Below are 17342 nucleotides of genomic sequence, written 5' to 3' on the forward strand. Positions count from 1 at the left end.
AATTGGATTCGTTTCATTGAAAATGTCTTTAAAATTTATGCAGAATAGAGTTCTGCCAATATTTTCCTCTGGTATTTGATAGTTTGTGGTCTAACATCCAAGTCCTTGATCCACTTGGAATTTACTTTTGCATTTGGTGAAATACAGTGATTCAGTTTCATTCTTCTGCATGTTTCCATACATTGTTTCCAACACCATTTGTTGAACAGACTCTGCTTTCCCCATGTAATAGTCTGGGCCCCTTTGTCAAAGATTAGATGTCCATAGGTGTGGGGCCTCGTTTCTGGGCTCCCAATTCTATTCCACTGGTCAGTGTGTCTATTCATGTCCCAGTACCAAGCAGTTTTGATGACAATGGCCCTATAATACAGTTTGAGATCTGGGAGTGTGATGCCTCCAGTTCTGTTCTTTTTTCTCAAGATTGTTTTGGCAATTCTAGGTCTTTTCTGGTTCCAGATAAACATTTGTAGCATTTTTTCTATTCTCCTAAAAAATGTGCTTGGGATCTTGATGTGGATAGAATTAAATTTGTAGATGGCTCTGGGTAACATATTTATTTTGATGATGTTAATTCTTCCAACCCATGAACATGGAATATCTTTCCACTTCTTTGTGTCTTTTTCAATTTCTTTGAGTAGTGACTCATAATTTTCATTATACAAGTCTTTCACTTCTTTGGTTAGGTTTACTCCTAGATATTTTATTGTTTTTGTTGCTGTAGTAAAAGGAATTGATTTCTGGATTTCAATTTCTTCTAACGTAGTGTTTGCATAGAGGAATGCCACTGACTTTTGAATGTTAATTTTGTAGCCTGACATCTTACTTTATTGCCTGATGATTTCCAAAAGCTTCTTGCTGGATTCCTTAGTTTTTTCCATGTATACTATCATGTCATCTGCAAATAAGGAGAGTTTGACTTCTTCTCTTCCAATCTGTATCCCTTTAATTCCTTGCTCCTGCCTGATTGCTATGGCAAGAACTTCCAACACTATGTTGAATAGTAATGGTGATAGTGGACATCCCTGTCTAGTACCTGATCTAAGTGGAAATGCTTCCAGTTTTTCACCATTGAGTATGATGTTGGCTGTAGGTTAGCTATATATAGACTCCACTATCTTCAGGAATTTTCCATCTATTCCCATTTTTTTGTAGTGTTTTGATCATAAAGGGATGTTGTATTTTGTCAAAGGCTTTCTATGCATCTGTTGATATGACCATGTGGTTTTTGGTCTTGCTTTTGTTGATGTGGTGGATCACATTGATTGATTTACGTATATTAAACCAACCTTGCATGCCTGGGATAAACCCCACTTGGTCATGATGAACAATCTTTTTGATATACTGTTGTATCCGGTTGGCTAAATTTTTGTTCAATATTTTAACATCTATGTTCATCAGAGATATTGGTCTGTAGTTTTCTTTTTTGGTTGTGTCCCTGTCTGCTTTTGGTATCAGGTTGATGTTGGCTTCATAGAAGCTGGCAGGGAGTATTCCAGTGTCTTCAATGTTCTGGAAGACTTTGAAAAGTAGAGGTATTAGTTCTTCTCTGAAGGTTTTGTAGAATTCATTTGTAAAACTATCTGGTCCAGGACTTTTATTTTTGGGGAGATTTTTGATAACTGTTTCAATTTCATTAGCTGTGATGGGCCTCTTCATGTTATCCACTTCCTCTTTACTTAGTTTTGGAAGTTGGTAGGTATCTAGGAAATCGTCCATTTCTTCCCGGTTCTCTAGCTTGGTGGCATATAGTTGTTCATAGAAGGCTCATATGATATGTTGAATTTTTGCGGTGTCTGTTATGATATCTCCTCTTTCATTTACTATCTGATTTATTTGGGTCTTCTCCCTTTTTTGTTCTGTGAGTCTGGCTAAAGGTTTGTCGATTTTGTTTACTCTTTCGAAGAACCAACGTTTACTTTCGTTGATCTTTTCTATGGTTTTCCTATTCTCAATGTTATTTATTTCTGCCCTAACTTTAGTGATTTCTGTCCTTCTGGTTGCTTTAGGGTTCCTTTGTTGTTCTTCTTCTAGGTCTTTAAGATGTGCAATCAGGCTGTTTATTTGTGCCTTTTCTTGTTTCCTAATGTGTGCTTGTATAGCTATGAACTTCCCTCTTAGGACTGCTTTAGCTGTGTCCCAAATATTTTGATAGCTTGTGTCTTCATTTTCATTGAACTCTCGAAAAATTTTGATTTCTTCCTTGATTTCCTCTTTGACCCAAAGTAGTTAAGAAGTGTACTGTTGAGCTTCCACATTTTGGCACTATTACTAATCTTTTGTTGATTGTTAAATGTTAGTTTAATTCCACTGTGGTCTGAGAAGATGCTTGGGATGATTTCAGTGCTCTTGAATTGGCTGATGCTGTCTTTGCGGCCTAATATATGGTGTATCCTTGAGAATGACCCATGTGGATTTGAGTAAAATGTGTATTCCAGTTTCTTGGGATGAATGACTCTGAAAATGTCCAGTAGTTCTAGTTTATCTATCTCTTCATTTAGCTCCCTTATGTCTTTATTGAATTTCTGCCTGGATGATCTGTCAAGTTGAGAGAGTGGGGTGTTGAAGTCCCCTACTATGATTGTGTTACTGTTAATACATTGCTGTAGCTCTTTCAGTAGAAGTTTGATGTATTTAGATGGCTTCTCATTGGGTGCATAGATATTAATAATTGTTAAGTCCTCTTGATTGACTGATCCTCTGAGCATAAAGTAGTGTCCATTCCTATCTTTTTTAATCTTATCTATTTTAAAGTCTATCATGTCAGATATGAGAATAGCTGCTCCTGCCCTTTTTTGTGGGCCATTGGGCTTGTATGATAGTTTTCCATCCTTTCACTTTAAGTCTGTGTTTGTCTTGTTGAGTTAGGTGGGTTTCCTGTAGACAGCATATTGTTGGGTTGTGTTTTCTGATCCATCTACCTACTCTGTGTCTTTTAATAGGTGAATTCAGGCCATTGACATTTATTGATATCAAAGATTGAAGATATTTTAATGCCATTCTTGTAGAGTTTTTTGATATATGTCCTTTTTGTGGTGGTCTGGTTGTTTATAGGAGACCTTTCAGAACTTCTTTTAGGGCAGGCTTGGTGATGGTTGATTCCTTCAACTGTTGCTTGTCTGAGAAGGTTTTGATGCCTCCATCTAGTCTGAATGACAGTCTAGCAGGATATAGTATTCTTGGCTGAAAGCCTTTCTCATTGAGCACTCGATAGATATCTTGCCATTCTCTTCTGGCCTGTAGTGTTTGTATGGAGAAGTCTGCTGCTAATCTTATGGGTTTTCCTTTGTAGGTGACTCTTTGTTTTTCTCTTGCAGCCTTGAGGATCCTTTCTTTATCCTTATTCCTTTCCATTCTAAGTATGATATGTCTTGGTGTCTTTAGGTCTGGGTTAATTCTGTTTGGGACCCTCTGTGCTTCTTGAATTTTTATATCTTTGATGTTGTCTAGACTAGAGAAGTTTTCAGCTATTATGGCCTGGAAAATGCTTTCTTCCTCTCCTTCTCTTTCTTCCTCTGGTATGCCAATAATGCGTATATTTTTTCTTTTGAAGTCATCCCATAGGACTCTGTTGTTGTTTTTAGCATCTATTAATCTCTTTTTGATATCTCTTACTTCTTTTTTAGTTGTCTCTAATTCATCCTCAGTCTTGCTAATTCTGTCTTCAGCCTCATAGATTCTATTCTCTCTGCCCTGTACTGTTTTCTGGAGTTCATCTATTTTGTTGCCCTGCTCTGATACTATTTTAACTTGTTCGGCTAGTTGCGTTCTTAGCTCAGTGATTTCAGCTTTCAGCTCTCTAATAACCATGAGATAATTAGTATTTTCTTCCATAGTCTCATTTGTTGTTCCTGTATTTCTGATTACAATTTTTTCAAATTCTTTACTCCTGTTATTATTCCCTTAGCTATGTTTGGATGTTGAACTCGTTATTTTGTGCTTCACCATCTGGAGGACTTTTAGCTGGACTCTTGTCCTGGTTCGATTCTCCAATATTTTTTCTTGTTGTTTTAACCATTTTATATATTATGTTATGAGTTTCCTTTATCAGTACTTTTCAAATTATTGATCACTATTGCCTGGATTGACTTCTAAGTAAGTTAATTAAAGGGTTCACAGCGGTGGAAGTTAACAGTTATTTCAATCCCTGAGTTGGAGCTCAGTGGTTTAAAAGCCTCTTTCTTTTTTTTTTCCTTCCCTGTAGGCTATGGAAGCCTGAGGGCTTTTAAACTATCAATAGGCTTCTTAGCTTAATCACTGACCCCTGACCAAGAGATAAAGCAGGGTGTTGCAGAGATAATCCAGTGGTTATGCAAAGAGACTTTCACAGTCCCTCAGCTATGCTACCAAGGTATAGGTCTTCTGAGTTTCCTGGTTAGATCTCTATCCCCTGGTGTCCCTCCCTGTTGCTGCTCCAGATTCTGAGCGTAGTAGCAATGGAGACTCAGAGTTGCACTTGGTGAGTCTCTGGGGAGTCCTCTCCTCCCTTCAGCTGTCCCCTTGTTGGTGGAGCAGACTGGAGGTGGTGTCTCCACTGATAAACTGCTGAACTGTTAGCAGTCACTTAATCTCTCCTTAGGCTCCTCTCTCCTCTCTGTCACCAGCCACACGTGTTTGTACTTACTGGTGATTTACTGGGTTTCTGTGGTCATTCTAGTCCTGTCTTGTTTCGGTCCCGGGTGGTCTCCTTTGGTATTCCTAGTTGATCCGGGAGAGGAGAGGAGAGGAGAGGGGAGGGGAGAGGAGGGGAGGGGAGGAGAGGAGAGGAGAGGAGAGGAGAGGAGAGGAGAGGAGAGGAGAGGAGAGGAGAGGAGAGGAGAGGAAGCGATCTGCTGCTCGTAGCTCCATCTCTGGAAGTCGAATCCCTTCTTTTACAATTTCTTGCTCTTCCTTTTAGTATCACTTTTATTTTAATCTATGATTTCAGTTTCTAATTATTAAAAATTGATGCATTCTTCGCTGTCTTTAGTCTTCACCAGCCACTGGAAAACAGTGTTTAATTTTTTTTATTAGGCAAATAATAATTTACAGCTGGAAAACAATCTTTCTAAAACATTTTTTGGGGGGACTGAGTGGAGGTGCACCAAGGAGAGTAAACACATTACTCTATGAGAGCACCTGGATTCAAAGCCCACCTGCAGGAAGGAAGCTTCACAAGTGGTAGAGCAGTGCTGTAGGTATCTCACTTTCTTCCTCTCTGTCTCTATAAAAAGAAAAAAAAAAGACAAGGGTGGGGTAAGGGAAAGAAAAAGGCCACTGGGATCAATGGATTTGTCATGCAAGTGTCCAGCCCAAACAATGATCCTGGTGGGAAAAAAAAAAATCATGTATTTGAACAAAAAAAATATTTACTCTCAGTTGCTATACCTTTCACAGAATGGTAACAAGTAATTTATAGTTTCCTATCAATATGTATATACCACTTTTCTTTATATAGAACTATTTTTTAATACTTTTAAAAAAATCCCTTTATTGAGGGATTAATGGTTTAACAGTTGACAATAAATTACAATAGTTTGTACATCCATAGCATTTCCCAGTTTTCCACATAACAATTCACCTTCCTCTACGTCCTCTCCTGCCATCATGTTCCAGGACCTGAACTCCTGCCCCAACCCAGAGTCTTTTACTTTGGTGCAATAAACCAAATCCTGTCCAAGTTATTTCCCTTCTAATCTTGTATTTCATCATCTGTCTATGAGTGAGATCATTCCATATTGATCCTTTTGTTTCGGATTTTCTCATTTAACAATAATTCCTTCAAGCTCCATTCAAGATGAGATGAAGAAGGTGAACTCACCATTTTTAATAGCTGAATAGTATTCCATTGTGTGTGTATGTGTGTGTGTATATATATATATATATTTATAACTTGCTCAGCCACTCATCTGTTGTTGGACACCTGGGTTGCTTCCAGGTTTTAGCTATTACAAATTGTGCTGCTATCAACATAGATATACACAAAACTTTTTGGCTCCCTCATGTCTTTATTGATTTTCTGCCTGGATGATCTGTCAAGTTGAGAGTTGAGGTGTTGAAATCCCCTACTATGACTGTGTTGCTAATAATATATTGCTTTAGGTCTTTTAGTAGATGTTTGATGTATTTAGGTGGCTTCTCATTGGGTGCATAGATGTTAATAATTGTTAAGTCCTCTTGACTGACTGATCCTCTGAGCATTAAGTAATGTCCATCCCTTTCCTTTTAAATTTTATTTATTTTAAAGTCTATCATGTCAGATATGAGAATAGCTGTTCCTGCCCTTTTTTGTGGGCCATTGGCTTGTATGATAGTTTTCCATCCTTACACTTTAAGTCTGTGTTTGTCTTGTTGAGTTAGGTGGGTTTCCTGTAGACAGCATGTTGTTGGGTTGTGTTTTCTGATCCATCTTCCTATTTTGTGCCTTTTAATAGCTGAATTCAGGCCATTGACATTTATTCATATCAAAGATTGAAGATTTTTTTTTCCCCTTCAGGGTTATTGCTGGGCTTGGTGCCTGCACCATGAATCCACAGCTCCTGGAGGCCATTTCCCCCCCCTTTGTTGCCCTTGTTATTGTAGCCTCATTGTGGTTATCATTATTACCATTGTTGATGTTGTTCGTTGTTGGATAGGACAGAGAGAAATGGAGAGAGGAGGGTAAGACAGAGAGGGGGAGAGAAAGATAGACACCTGCAGACCTGCTTCACTGCCTGTGACGCAACTCCCCTGCAGGCAGGGAGCCGGTGGCTCGAACCGGGATCCTTATGCCGGTCCTTGCACTTTGCGACACGTGCGCTTAACCCACTGCGCCACCGCCCGACCCCCCGATTGAAGATATTTTAACATCATTCCTGTAGAGTTTTAGAGTGTTCTAATCTATGGCATATTTATGGTGGTCTGTTTATAGAAGACCTTTCAGAACTTCTTTCAGGGCGGGCTGGGTAATAGTTGATCCTTTCAACTGTTGCTTGTCTGAGAAGGGTTTTATGCCTCCATCTAGTATGAATGGCAGTCTAGCAGGATACAGTAGTCTTGGTTGAAAGGCTTTCTCATTGAGCACTTGATATTTTGCCATTCTCTTCTGGCCTGTAGTGTTTGCGTGAAGAAGTCTGCTGCTAATATTATGGGTTTTCCTCTGTAGGTGACTCTTTGTTTTTCTCTTGCAGCTTTCAGGATCCTTTCTTTATCCTTATTCCTTTCCATTCTAAATATGAGTGTCTTGGTGTCTTTAAGTCTGGGTTAATTCTTTTTAGGACCCTCTGGGCTTCTCGAACCTTTATGTCTTTGATGTTGTCTGGACTAGAGAAGTTCTCAGCTATTATGTCCTGAAGAATGTTTTCTTCCCCTCCCTCTCTTTCTTCCTCTGGTAAGCTAATAATGTGCATATTATTTCCTTTGAAGTCATCCTAGAGGTCTCTGTTGTTGTTTTCAGTATCTCTTACTCTCTTTTTGAGATCTCTTACTTCTTTTTTAGTTGTCTCTAATTTGTCCTCAATCTTGCTAATTCTGTCTTTAGCCTCATTGATTCTATTCTCTCTGCCCTGTACTGTTTTATGGAGTTCATCTGTTTTGTTACCCTTTTCTGATACTGTTTTAGCTTGTTCAGCTAGTTGTGTTCTTAGCTCAGCTATTTTAGCTTTCAACTCTCTAATTATTATAATTAGTGTTTGAGATTATTAGTGTTTTCTTCCAGGGTCTTATTTGTTGTTTCTGCATTTCTGATGACAATTATTTCAAACTCTTTACTCACTCCTTTGACTATTTCCTCACTAATTTGTGGTTCAGCCTTTGGGGGGCTTTTAGCTGTACTCTTGTCCTGGTTCATTTCTCCAATATTTCTTCTTGTTGGTTTAACCATTTTATATAGTATGTTGTGAGGTCCCTCTCTCAGTACTTTTCAGATTACAGATCACTCTTTCCTGGATTGTCTTGTGTTTAAGTAAGGTACTTAAAGAGTTCAGAGTTGTGGAAATTAACATGTTTCAATATTATTTTAATCCCTGAGTTGGAGCACAGAGGCTGTTAAAAGCCTCTTTTTTTTTTCTTTCCAGTAGGTTATGGAGCCTGAGGGTTTTTAAACTATAAGGCTTCTTAATCACTCACTCCTGACCAAGAGATAAAGCAGAGTGGGGAAGAGATAGCACAGTGGTTATACAAAGAGACTCTCACATCCCAAGGATCCAAAGCTGTAGGCTCAATTCGGCTTCTCTGCCATCTGGGCAGCACTGCTGGGCCCTGTGTGTTTCTAAACAAGTCCTGTTTATAGTCTCTAGGTTCTGAGGCAATTATTCAGCATGTTCTCATCAGGAGAACAGTGTGGAAAGGCTCCCACCACACAGCCCCACTGCTAGGCCACTGAGCTGTAGCTCTTCTTCTGAGTTTCCTGGCCAGTTCTTTGTTCCCAGATGTCAGCACAGGTCCTCCCCCCTGCTGCTCCAGCCTCTGAGGGTAGTAGCAATGGAGACTCACAATTACATTTGTTGAGTCTTAGGGGAGTCCTCTCCTCCCTTCAGCAGTCTTTTTTTGTTGGTAAAACAGACTGGAGGTTGTGCCTCAACTGGTAAACTGCTGGACTGTTACTAGCCTCTCAATCTTTCCTTAGGCTCCTCCTTGTCCACTAGCCACACTTGTTTGCACTCTAAGGTGGTTTTGTGGGTTCCTGAAGTTATTCTAGTCCTGCCTTGTTGCAGTCCCAGATAAGCTTCTTTGGTATTCCTAGTTGACCCAGGAGAGGAGTGGAGAGAAACACAGCTGCTGCTGCTCTGTAGCCCGGTCTCCAGAACTGTATAGAACTATTTTATCAACTCTATAGGCATTCTTTATTCCCCTGCACTTGACCTTAGTGGGAATTTAGATGTTCTCTGTCTTTTCTTACAAACCAAAACACCATATCAGGAGAGGATTCAAGATTTTTAAATAATGAATTTTAATATAATGTATGTGATTTGTTGCAGTAAAGATTCTTCTTTCCTGCTAAAATGCTTTTCAACCTGTAACCTTCCAAGTCTAGTAAATTTATAGTACTAGATTTTATATTGTTTTTATAATAATAATAATGTTCTATACACAAATTCCTTTTAGGATGGCCCCAGAAGTTGCAGCAGTAGAGAAGAATGGTGGCTATAACCAACTCTGTGATATCTGGGCAGTAGGAATAACAGCAATTGAGCTTGGGGAACTTCAACCACCTATGTTTGATCTTCATCCAATGAGGTGTTCTCATTATTTATAGTTATCCACTGTTTAAGTTTTTAGGAAGAGTGAAACACATGACTTGGGCAGTCCAACTTATTTCAAACTATAGTAAAGGCATTGCAAGGAATCTAGAAGTCTTTTTTTTATTTTTTTTATTTTAAAATGGAAATATTGACAAGACCATAGAATAAGAGGGGTACAGTTCCACACAATTCCCACCAACAGAACTCCGTATCCAATTTCTTGACAGCTAGCTTTCCTATTCTTTAACCCTCTGGGAGTATGGGCCCAGGATTATTATGGGGTGCAGAATGTGGGAGGTCTGGCTTCTGTAATTGCTTCCCCACTGAACATGGGTGTTTACAGGTCGATCCATACTCCTAGCCTGTCTCTCTCTTTCCCTAGTGGGGTAGGGATCTCAGGAGGTGAAGCAGGAAGACTTTAACAAATATATATATATGTTGAATTTTGTTATATTTATTTATGTATTTTCCCTTTTGTTGCCCATTTTTTATTGATTTTTGTTGTAGTTATTATTGTTGTTACTGATATCATCTTTGTTAGATAGGACAGAGAGAAATGGAGGTGGGGAAGCGACTCTCCTGCAGGTGGGGAGCTGGGGGTTTAAGCCAGGATCCTTACTCCAGTCCTTGCACTTCGCATCACGTGCATTTAACCCACTCCACTACCACCCAACTCCCTTAAAATATATTTTTATGGAGCTCCAATGGTGCAATCAGTTGGTACACAGTACTTAAAATATATTTTTATTTGTTTTATCTTGAGAGAGAATGAGCTATAAGATCACTGTTCATCTTTGGCTTGTGGGGATAGTTCAGATTTTACCTGGGACTTTGGAACCTCAGGCATGAGAGTCCCTTTGCATATCCATTTTGCTATCTACTCCCCTCCCACCCAAATGATTTTTTCTTCTCTCATTTAATTTTACTTTTCTCTGTTGTTATTTAATATATAATTATACTTAATGTTTTAGAGTATATTGTCTCTCAGAAAAAATACTTTGCCTTTGAAAAAGAACCTTTGAAAGGATTGTTAACATTTGAAGGAAGAGAGAAATTGAAGAAAACACAAACTTAAATAATAAGTAGCATAAATTTTAAAAGAAAATCAATAGAATATGGATATTGGATGTATTGCATATGGAACTTATTCAGAGATTCTGTATACAGAATGTTAAATTAGTTAGGAACAAGTACTGGGTACTAAAGAAACCTGGAAAACTGGGGGTCGGGCGGTGGCGCAGTGGGTTAAGCGCATGTGGCGCAAAGCGCAGGAACCGGCGTAAGGATCCTGGTTCGAGCCCCCGGCTCCCCACCTGCAGGGGAGTCGCTTCCCCTCCTCTCTCCATTTCTCTCTGTCCTATCCAACAACGAATTGCGTCAACAAGGGCAATAATAATAACCACAACAAAGCTACAACAAGGACAACAAAAGGGGGAAAAAAATGGAGCGGTGGATTCATGGTACAGGCACCGAGCCCAGCAATAACCCTGGAGGAGGAAAAAAAAAAAAAAAAGAAACCTGGAAAACTATTTGACCTTACAAGAAATCTAAAATATACAAGTTAAAGATCTATCACTTTTATCTGGAATGCCATTAAATTCAGATATTTAAGAAAATAATGTGATGTTTGTTATGAGCAATACAAATGCTTCATTGAATCTAGTACTTGGAAAATTATATTTAAAAAATAATTCAAAGAAAAAAATGTTAAACTTACCTACTTAGAAGAGCTGCTGTATATCAAAGTAATATGAAAGTTGACTGAGCACCAGGTTCCAGATGTCATCAGGATGCCGGCCAGGCTTCCCTGGACTGAAGACCCCACCAATGTGTCCTGGAGCTCAGCTTCCCCAGAGACCCACCCGACTAGGGAAAGAGAGGCAGACTGGGAGTATGGACCGACCAGTCAACGCCCATGTTCAGCGGGGAAGCAATTATAGAAGCCAGACCTTCTACCTTCTGCAACCCACAATGACCCTGGGTCCATGCTCCCAGAGGGATAGAGAATGGGAAAGCTATCAGGGGAGGGGGTGGGATATGGAGAATGGGTGGTGGGAATTGTGTGGAATTGTACCCCTCCTACCCTATGGTTTTGTTAATTAATACTTTCTTTAATAATAAAAAAAATAAAAATAAAATAAAAGAAAGTTGACTGAGAAAAATAAAACAAAATATTAACCTAATGTCACTATAATGATGTAGTAAGTTACTGGCATTTGGTAAGGACTAAAAAAAAGGAACAGAAAATTTGAAATGATATCTTAAGGTGATAGGAATATGGACTTTGTTTTCTATTTTACCTTTATATGTAAGTCATTTAACTTTTAAGACAAGAAATTATTTTGGAGTATTTGAATAATGACTAATGAGTTTGCTTAGAAACCTGGAAGAAGCTTTGTGGGAAATATATGAGGAAAAGCATTTTAGAACTTCCTTTTTAAGCTTTCCATACCTCTATCCCTAGAATCTACAGGAAAAATGGGTCATACATAATGTTCGAATAACAACATTTTCTCTGTGTTAAAGAATGATATATAATTATGTAAAGTATACTTAAGATATAATACTAGTTATGTAATTATGTATCTAACAATAAAGTGGTAAAGCCCTTCTTAGCATTTAGTAGTTTTACTCTGTGAATGAATTTGTTTAAAATAAAAAGAGCTTCTATAGCCAGGAGAAATTTTCTGTATGTTGTCCAGAATATAAAAAGGTGTAATTTCCACACCAGTTTTCCTCAGTGCCTATGTACATAGTGATCTTGTGTAAAGTTTTTATAAAGGTTATTCCAGTTACTAGATGTAGTAATGAGAATATTTTGATATTGCCCTTTAACTAAAATTTTTATTTCAGGGCTCTCTTCTTAATGTCAAAAAGTAATTTTCAGCCTCCGAAATTAAAGGACAAAACAAAATGGTAAGTTATAATATATACAGATTTATAAAATTTTACAGTTGAAAGGGACACAGGTTCATTTTTCTTATTTTATAAATGATGAAACTAAAGCCCACAGGCTCTAAGTAGTTTATCCAAGTCTTATTTTCTTGTAGTTGTATGGCAAGGAACTAGTTTGATCTTCCAGGTCATTTGTACTTTATAATCAACTACTATAAAACAAACAGAAAAAAAAGATAATTTTCGTAGTGTTTTGACAGCACAGGTAGGTAACAAATGTGGTAAGAAAAGGATTTAAAATCAGTACAGTGAGATTTTAGAGTTTTATTTATTTATTTATTGCCCTGTATTTCTTTACTTTCATAGTTACTTTGGAGGCTCACTTTTATGGTTACAAATCTAAAGCGACTTCTCAGATCCCATGACACTAAAAATGAATCTAGCAGGACTGGTGAAGTAGCTCATTTCTATTGAATGCTGGTTTGTCATGTGCACAGTCCACGTTCTAGCCTTTTCTCCTGCATTGAAGGAAGCTTTGGTACTGTGGTTACTGTCACTCTTCTTCTACCTTTCTGTCTCTATATAAATGAAAAGATAAATCATTCAATTAAAAAAGAAGGCACCAGTCATGGAGACGCCGTGCAGTCACCAAGTCCCAATGAGAGAACCCTCGTAGCAAAAAAATTAAGTTCAGTTGCTGTTGACTTTACTTTCCTTAATATTCAAAGAGGTGGTTGCTTGTTTTCATCCTAATTCTTTTTTTTTTCTAATCCTTTTTCTTATGAAATTAAACAATTTGCCTGTTCCTATATTCCATGAGGACATCTTGTTTTTTTTGTTTTGTTTTACAAATAAGCCAATAAGAATTTTATTCTCAAGAGAAAAGTAGAATAATGTGGCATTCTAAAATGGAGACATTAATGCAACTTAAATGAGACAGATCATGCTGATCATATATTTTAGTTTTTTTACTGTGTTATGAAAACTGAGGTAGTGTTCCAGGGCAAATGGGGAGGGGGAGTGGGGAGCTAATAATGTTTACTAGTAAGCTCCTTTCCCACTCTTGCTTTTATAAATTGGGTTATCAGAATTAAATATTGGCTAGAATTACCAATTTAAAGAACTTTAGTGCCCTCCCCTCTCAAATAAAATTGATGCTTGTCCAGGTGCCTCACTTTGTGGAAGAGAAACACCAGTCCAGAGAGGTCCTATGACTTATTCTTAGTGCTTAATGACAGGGCTTTTGGCCTGGAGCTACTCATGCTAGTATCTTTGTTTGAAGTGACGCTTCGTTTGAAGTGTTCTCTATTTCCATAAAAGCAAATACAATCTTGAGTTGCTATCATAATTTAGTGATAAGATGCCACCAAATGAACTAACCAGCACTCTTGAAAGTGTATTCAAACTAGTTTTTTCTTTTTTTCCCCTTTATTGGGGGATTAATGTTTTATATTTGACAGTAAATAAAACAGTTTGTGCATGCATAACATTTCTCAGTTTTCCACATAACAATACAACCCCCACTAGGTCCTCTGTCATCCTTTTCCAGGACCTGTACTCTCCCTCCCATCCACCCCAGAGACTTTTACTTTGGTGCAATACACCAAAAACTAGTTTGTTTTTTTTTTTGTTTTATTTTGTTTTTGCCTCCAGGGTTATTGCTCGGACTTGGTGCCTACACTAAAAATCCACTGCTCCTAGAGGCTTCCCCCCCTTTGTTGTCCTTATGGTTATTGTTGTGATTGTTATTGTTGTTGCTGTTGCTGTCATTATTGTTGGATAGGATAGAGAGAAATCGAGAGAGGAGGGAAGTCGGGGAGAGAAAGATACCTGCAGACCTGCTTCTCCACCTGTGAAGCGACCCACCTGCAGATGGGGAGCTGGGGGCTTGAACTGGATCCTTACACCAGTTCTTGTGCTTTGCACCATATGTGCTTAACCCAATAAACCACTGCCCGCCCTTTTTTAATTTGTAAAAGGGAAACACTGACAAAATCACAGGATAAGAGGGGTATAATTCCACACAATTCCCACCTCCAGAACTCTGTATCCCATCACCTCCCCTGATAGCTTTCCTGTTCTTAAACCCTCTGGGAGCATGGCCATTATGGGATGCAGAAGGTGGAAGGTCTGGCTTCTGTAATTGCTTCCCCACTGAACATGGGTGTTGGCAGGTCATCCATACGGCTAGCCTGTTTCTCTCCCGAGTAGGACAGAGCTCTGGGGAAGCAGGCTCCAGGACACATGGCTGTAATATTACAGATGAAGATTTGGGGTATGAGAGGGGAAAAACTGAATGTCTCAAATTTTTTAATGTATAGACCATATGCTGAGTATATGTTCCTTGAGTCAAAGCATGTAAGACTTCAAACGTGTAATCATACTGAATTTTAACAGTGGTCTCAAATTGTTAATACATTTCTAATATTGACATCCTGTTTTTCTTTTAAAAGTAGTATTTATTAATGAAAGAGAGAGAGAGAGAACACAAACTAGTGCATTACTCTGGCATGTGAATTTCTGGAAATAAATCTCCAGACCTGATGAGTGAAAGTCCAACCCTTTACTGTGCCACCTCTCAGGGCTGCACAAAGATATCCTTAATGACATGATAAAAGCTATAATAAAATTCTCATAATAAGTTCTCTCATATACTAAATAACATGAATGAGGCTGTAGTTATTTTTACTCTCTCTCTACCTCTACCTGAAAAAGCCCAGAGCAGGGAGTTGGGCAATAGTGCAGTGGGTAAAACGTAAGTGGTTCAAAGTGCAAGGACCGGAGTAAGGATCCTGGTTCGAGCCCCCAGTTCCCCACTTGCAGGGGAGTTGCTTCACAATTGGTGAAGCAGGTCTGCTCTGCAGGTATTTATCTTTCTTTCTCCTCTCTGTCTTTCCCTCCTCTCTCCATTTCTCTCTGCCCTATCCAACAACAACAATAATAACTACAACAATAAAAAAAAAGGGCAACAAAAAGGGAATAAATAAATATTTTTTAAAAAAATGATAAATTTTAAAAAAAGAAAGAAAAAGCCCAGAGCAGTGAAGCCTTGGAGATGACTAAAAAATTAAACAAAAGACTAATCACTAAATAGCATGGATTTCTTGGCAATCCCATGGACACCCTCTGCCACCCAAATTTTGAATATATATTCAGTTTTCTGGGGAGACAGCCATGTGTTAAGATTTTAAGAGGATTATTCCAAAAAACATATTCTAAAGTACTGTTTGATTTTTTGTTTGTTTTTTACTTTTTTTTTTTCTTTTTCTCTTCCACCCCTACCCCCTCCCCCCAACTCCCATTTATAGTATGTTGAAGCCAGGTCATTTCTGCAGACAATGCCAAGAATGTAAAACAAACCATTCTGGAAATACAGAACTTTATATCCTATTACTGGCTGTATTCTTTTGTATTGACCCAAGTTCTTCCTGTTCCCTGGTACTCTAAGCCCTAAATAACTGAAACTGGAGGACTTTATGGTAGGAATAACTACATATTCATTCAGAAATAAGTGACTGTTAGCTATAAAGACTAAATTCATAGAATAATTTATTTTTTTAAGTTCATAGTTACTTTTATTTTTTATTAGTGGATTAATATTTTACAGTCAACAGTAAATACAATAGTTTTTACATGCATAACATTTCCCAGTTTTCCACATAACAATACAACTCCCACTAGGTCCTCTGCCATCATATTCCAGGACCTGAACCCTCCCCTACCCACCCAACCCAGAGTATTTTACTTTGGTGCAGTACACCCAACTTCATTCCAAGTTCTGCTTAGTGTTTTCTCTTCTGAGAATGATTTCATAGAATAATTTCTTACCATTAAAATACCTTTACCAGTCTTAGATACTATCTGTCTACATGTTATCTCTCCCATAAGTCATTAAATATAGAGTTATGACTTCTTTGTAGTGATCTGTTGTGTGGACATTGCCATTGCTAATGACTAAGTTTATTCCATCTCCAGTCCCTCTTTCAGTGGTATCTTGGCCATGGTGCAGATATCCCACTTTGCCATTAGTAATGAAAACATGATTTAATTCATGTCTTCTCCCTTCCCCCCACTTGATCAATGAGAGTAGCAAGAAATGTTTACTTTTGAAGTAGTCTCTTTTAAAAAATATTTTTATGTATTTATTGTGTATAGAGACAGAGAAATTGAGAGGGGAAAGGGAGTTAGGGACAGATGCCTGCAGCTCTGCTTTACCTCTTGTGAAGCTTCCCCTCTACAGGTGGAGACCGGGGTCTTAAACCGGGGTCCTTTAACATGTGCACTCAACCATATGCACTACCACCTGGCCCCAATAGTCTTTTTTTTTTTTTAAATCACTTTATTGGAGGGTTAATGTTTTATAATACAGTTGTTGACACATGGTTACAGCTTTTCATCACCCCATGATAGGTGTCTGAAAAATACTCTCATCTCCAACTTGGGTCCTTTTCCACCATCAAGCAACTGGACCCCCCAGCCAACCCCTCCATCTTTCCCTTCCCCAGCGTCCTTCATTTTGTTAGAGTGCACCACACCTCATCCTACTTTTACTCTATCCTATTTCTTTTCTTTTTTTTCTGTCATTTTCCAATATTTATTTATTTATCTATTTATTTATTTATTTTTTACCAGAGTACTGCTCAGCTCTGGCTTATGGTGGTGCTGGGGATTTAACCTGAGGGACTTTGGATTTAACCTCTGGCATGAGAGTCTCTGCATCATTCAACTTTTATATATTTTTAATTTTCTAAAACATTTATTAGTATTGGGTCCAGGGAGATAACTTAGTATTAAAGCACAAGACTTGCATACCTGTGACTCCAGAGGACCCAGTAGAGGGGAAAAACTTTAATAGGGGTGTGTGTGTGTGTGTGTGTGTGTGTGTGTGTGTGTGTGTGTATCAGTGTATCACAACTTTGGTAGCCACTCATCTGTCATCAGGCATCTAGGCTGTTTTCAAGTTTGGACTATTATAAATTGTACTGCTATGAACATAAGTGTACATAGGTCTCTTCACATAGATATATAATTTTTGTTTTATTTTGTTAGCAATTTAATAATGATGGACAAGACTGTAGGATAAAAGGGGTACAATTCCATAAAGTTCCCACCATCAGAGTTCCATTTACTCTTCCTTACTGAAATTTTCTCTGTTCTTTATCCTTCTGGGAGTATGGACCAAAGATCTTTATGGGGTACAGAAAGTGGGAGGTCTGGCTTCTATAATTGCTTCTCTGCTGGATATGGGTG

General features: G+C 38.2%; 1 protein-coding gene across 3 annotated transcripts in view; it reads left to right on the forward strand.

Annotated features, from left to right (window-relative positions):
- Positions 1 to 17342, forward strand: part of MAP4K5 (mitogen-activated protein kinase kinase kinase kinase 5) — a 147129-nt gene that overhangs the window by 73138 nt on the left and 56649 nt on the right. For all 3 annotated transcript variants that reach the window (XM_060174994.1, XM_016193736.2, XM_060174995.1), the window contains 2 exons: positions 9061 to 9192; positions 12051 to 12113. In XM_060174994.1, the coding sequence (XP_060030977.1) occupies positions 9061 to 9192; positions 12051 to 12113 (195 nt within the window). The remainder of the gene's footprint in view (positions 1 to 9060; positions 9193 to 12050; positions 12114 to 17342) is intronic.

The sequence above is a fragment of the Erinaceus europaeus genome, chromosome 16, assembly GCF_950295315.1.
Source record: "Erinaceus europaeus chromosome 16, mEriEur2.1, whole genome shotgun sequence".
Taxonomy (NCBI): Eukaryota; Metazoa; Chordata; class Mammalia; order Eulipotyphla; family Erinaceidae; genus Erinaceus; species Erinaceus europaeus.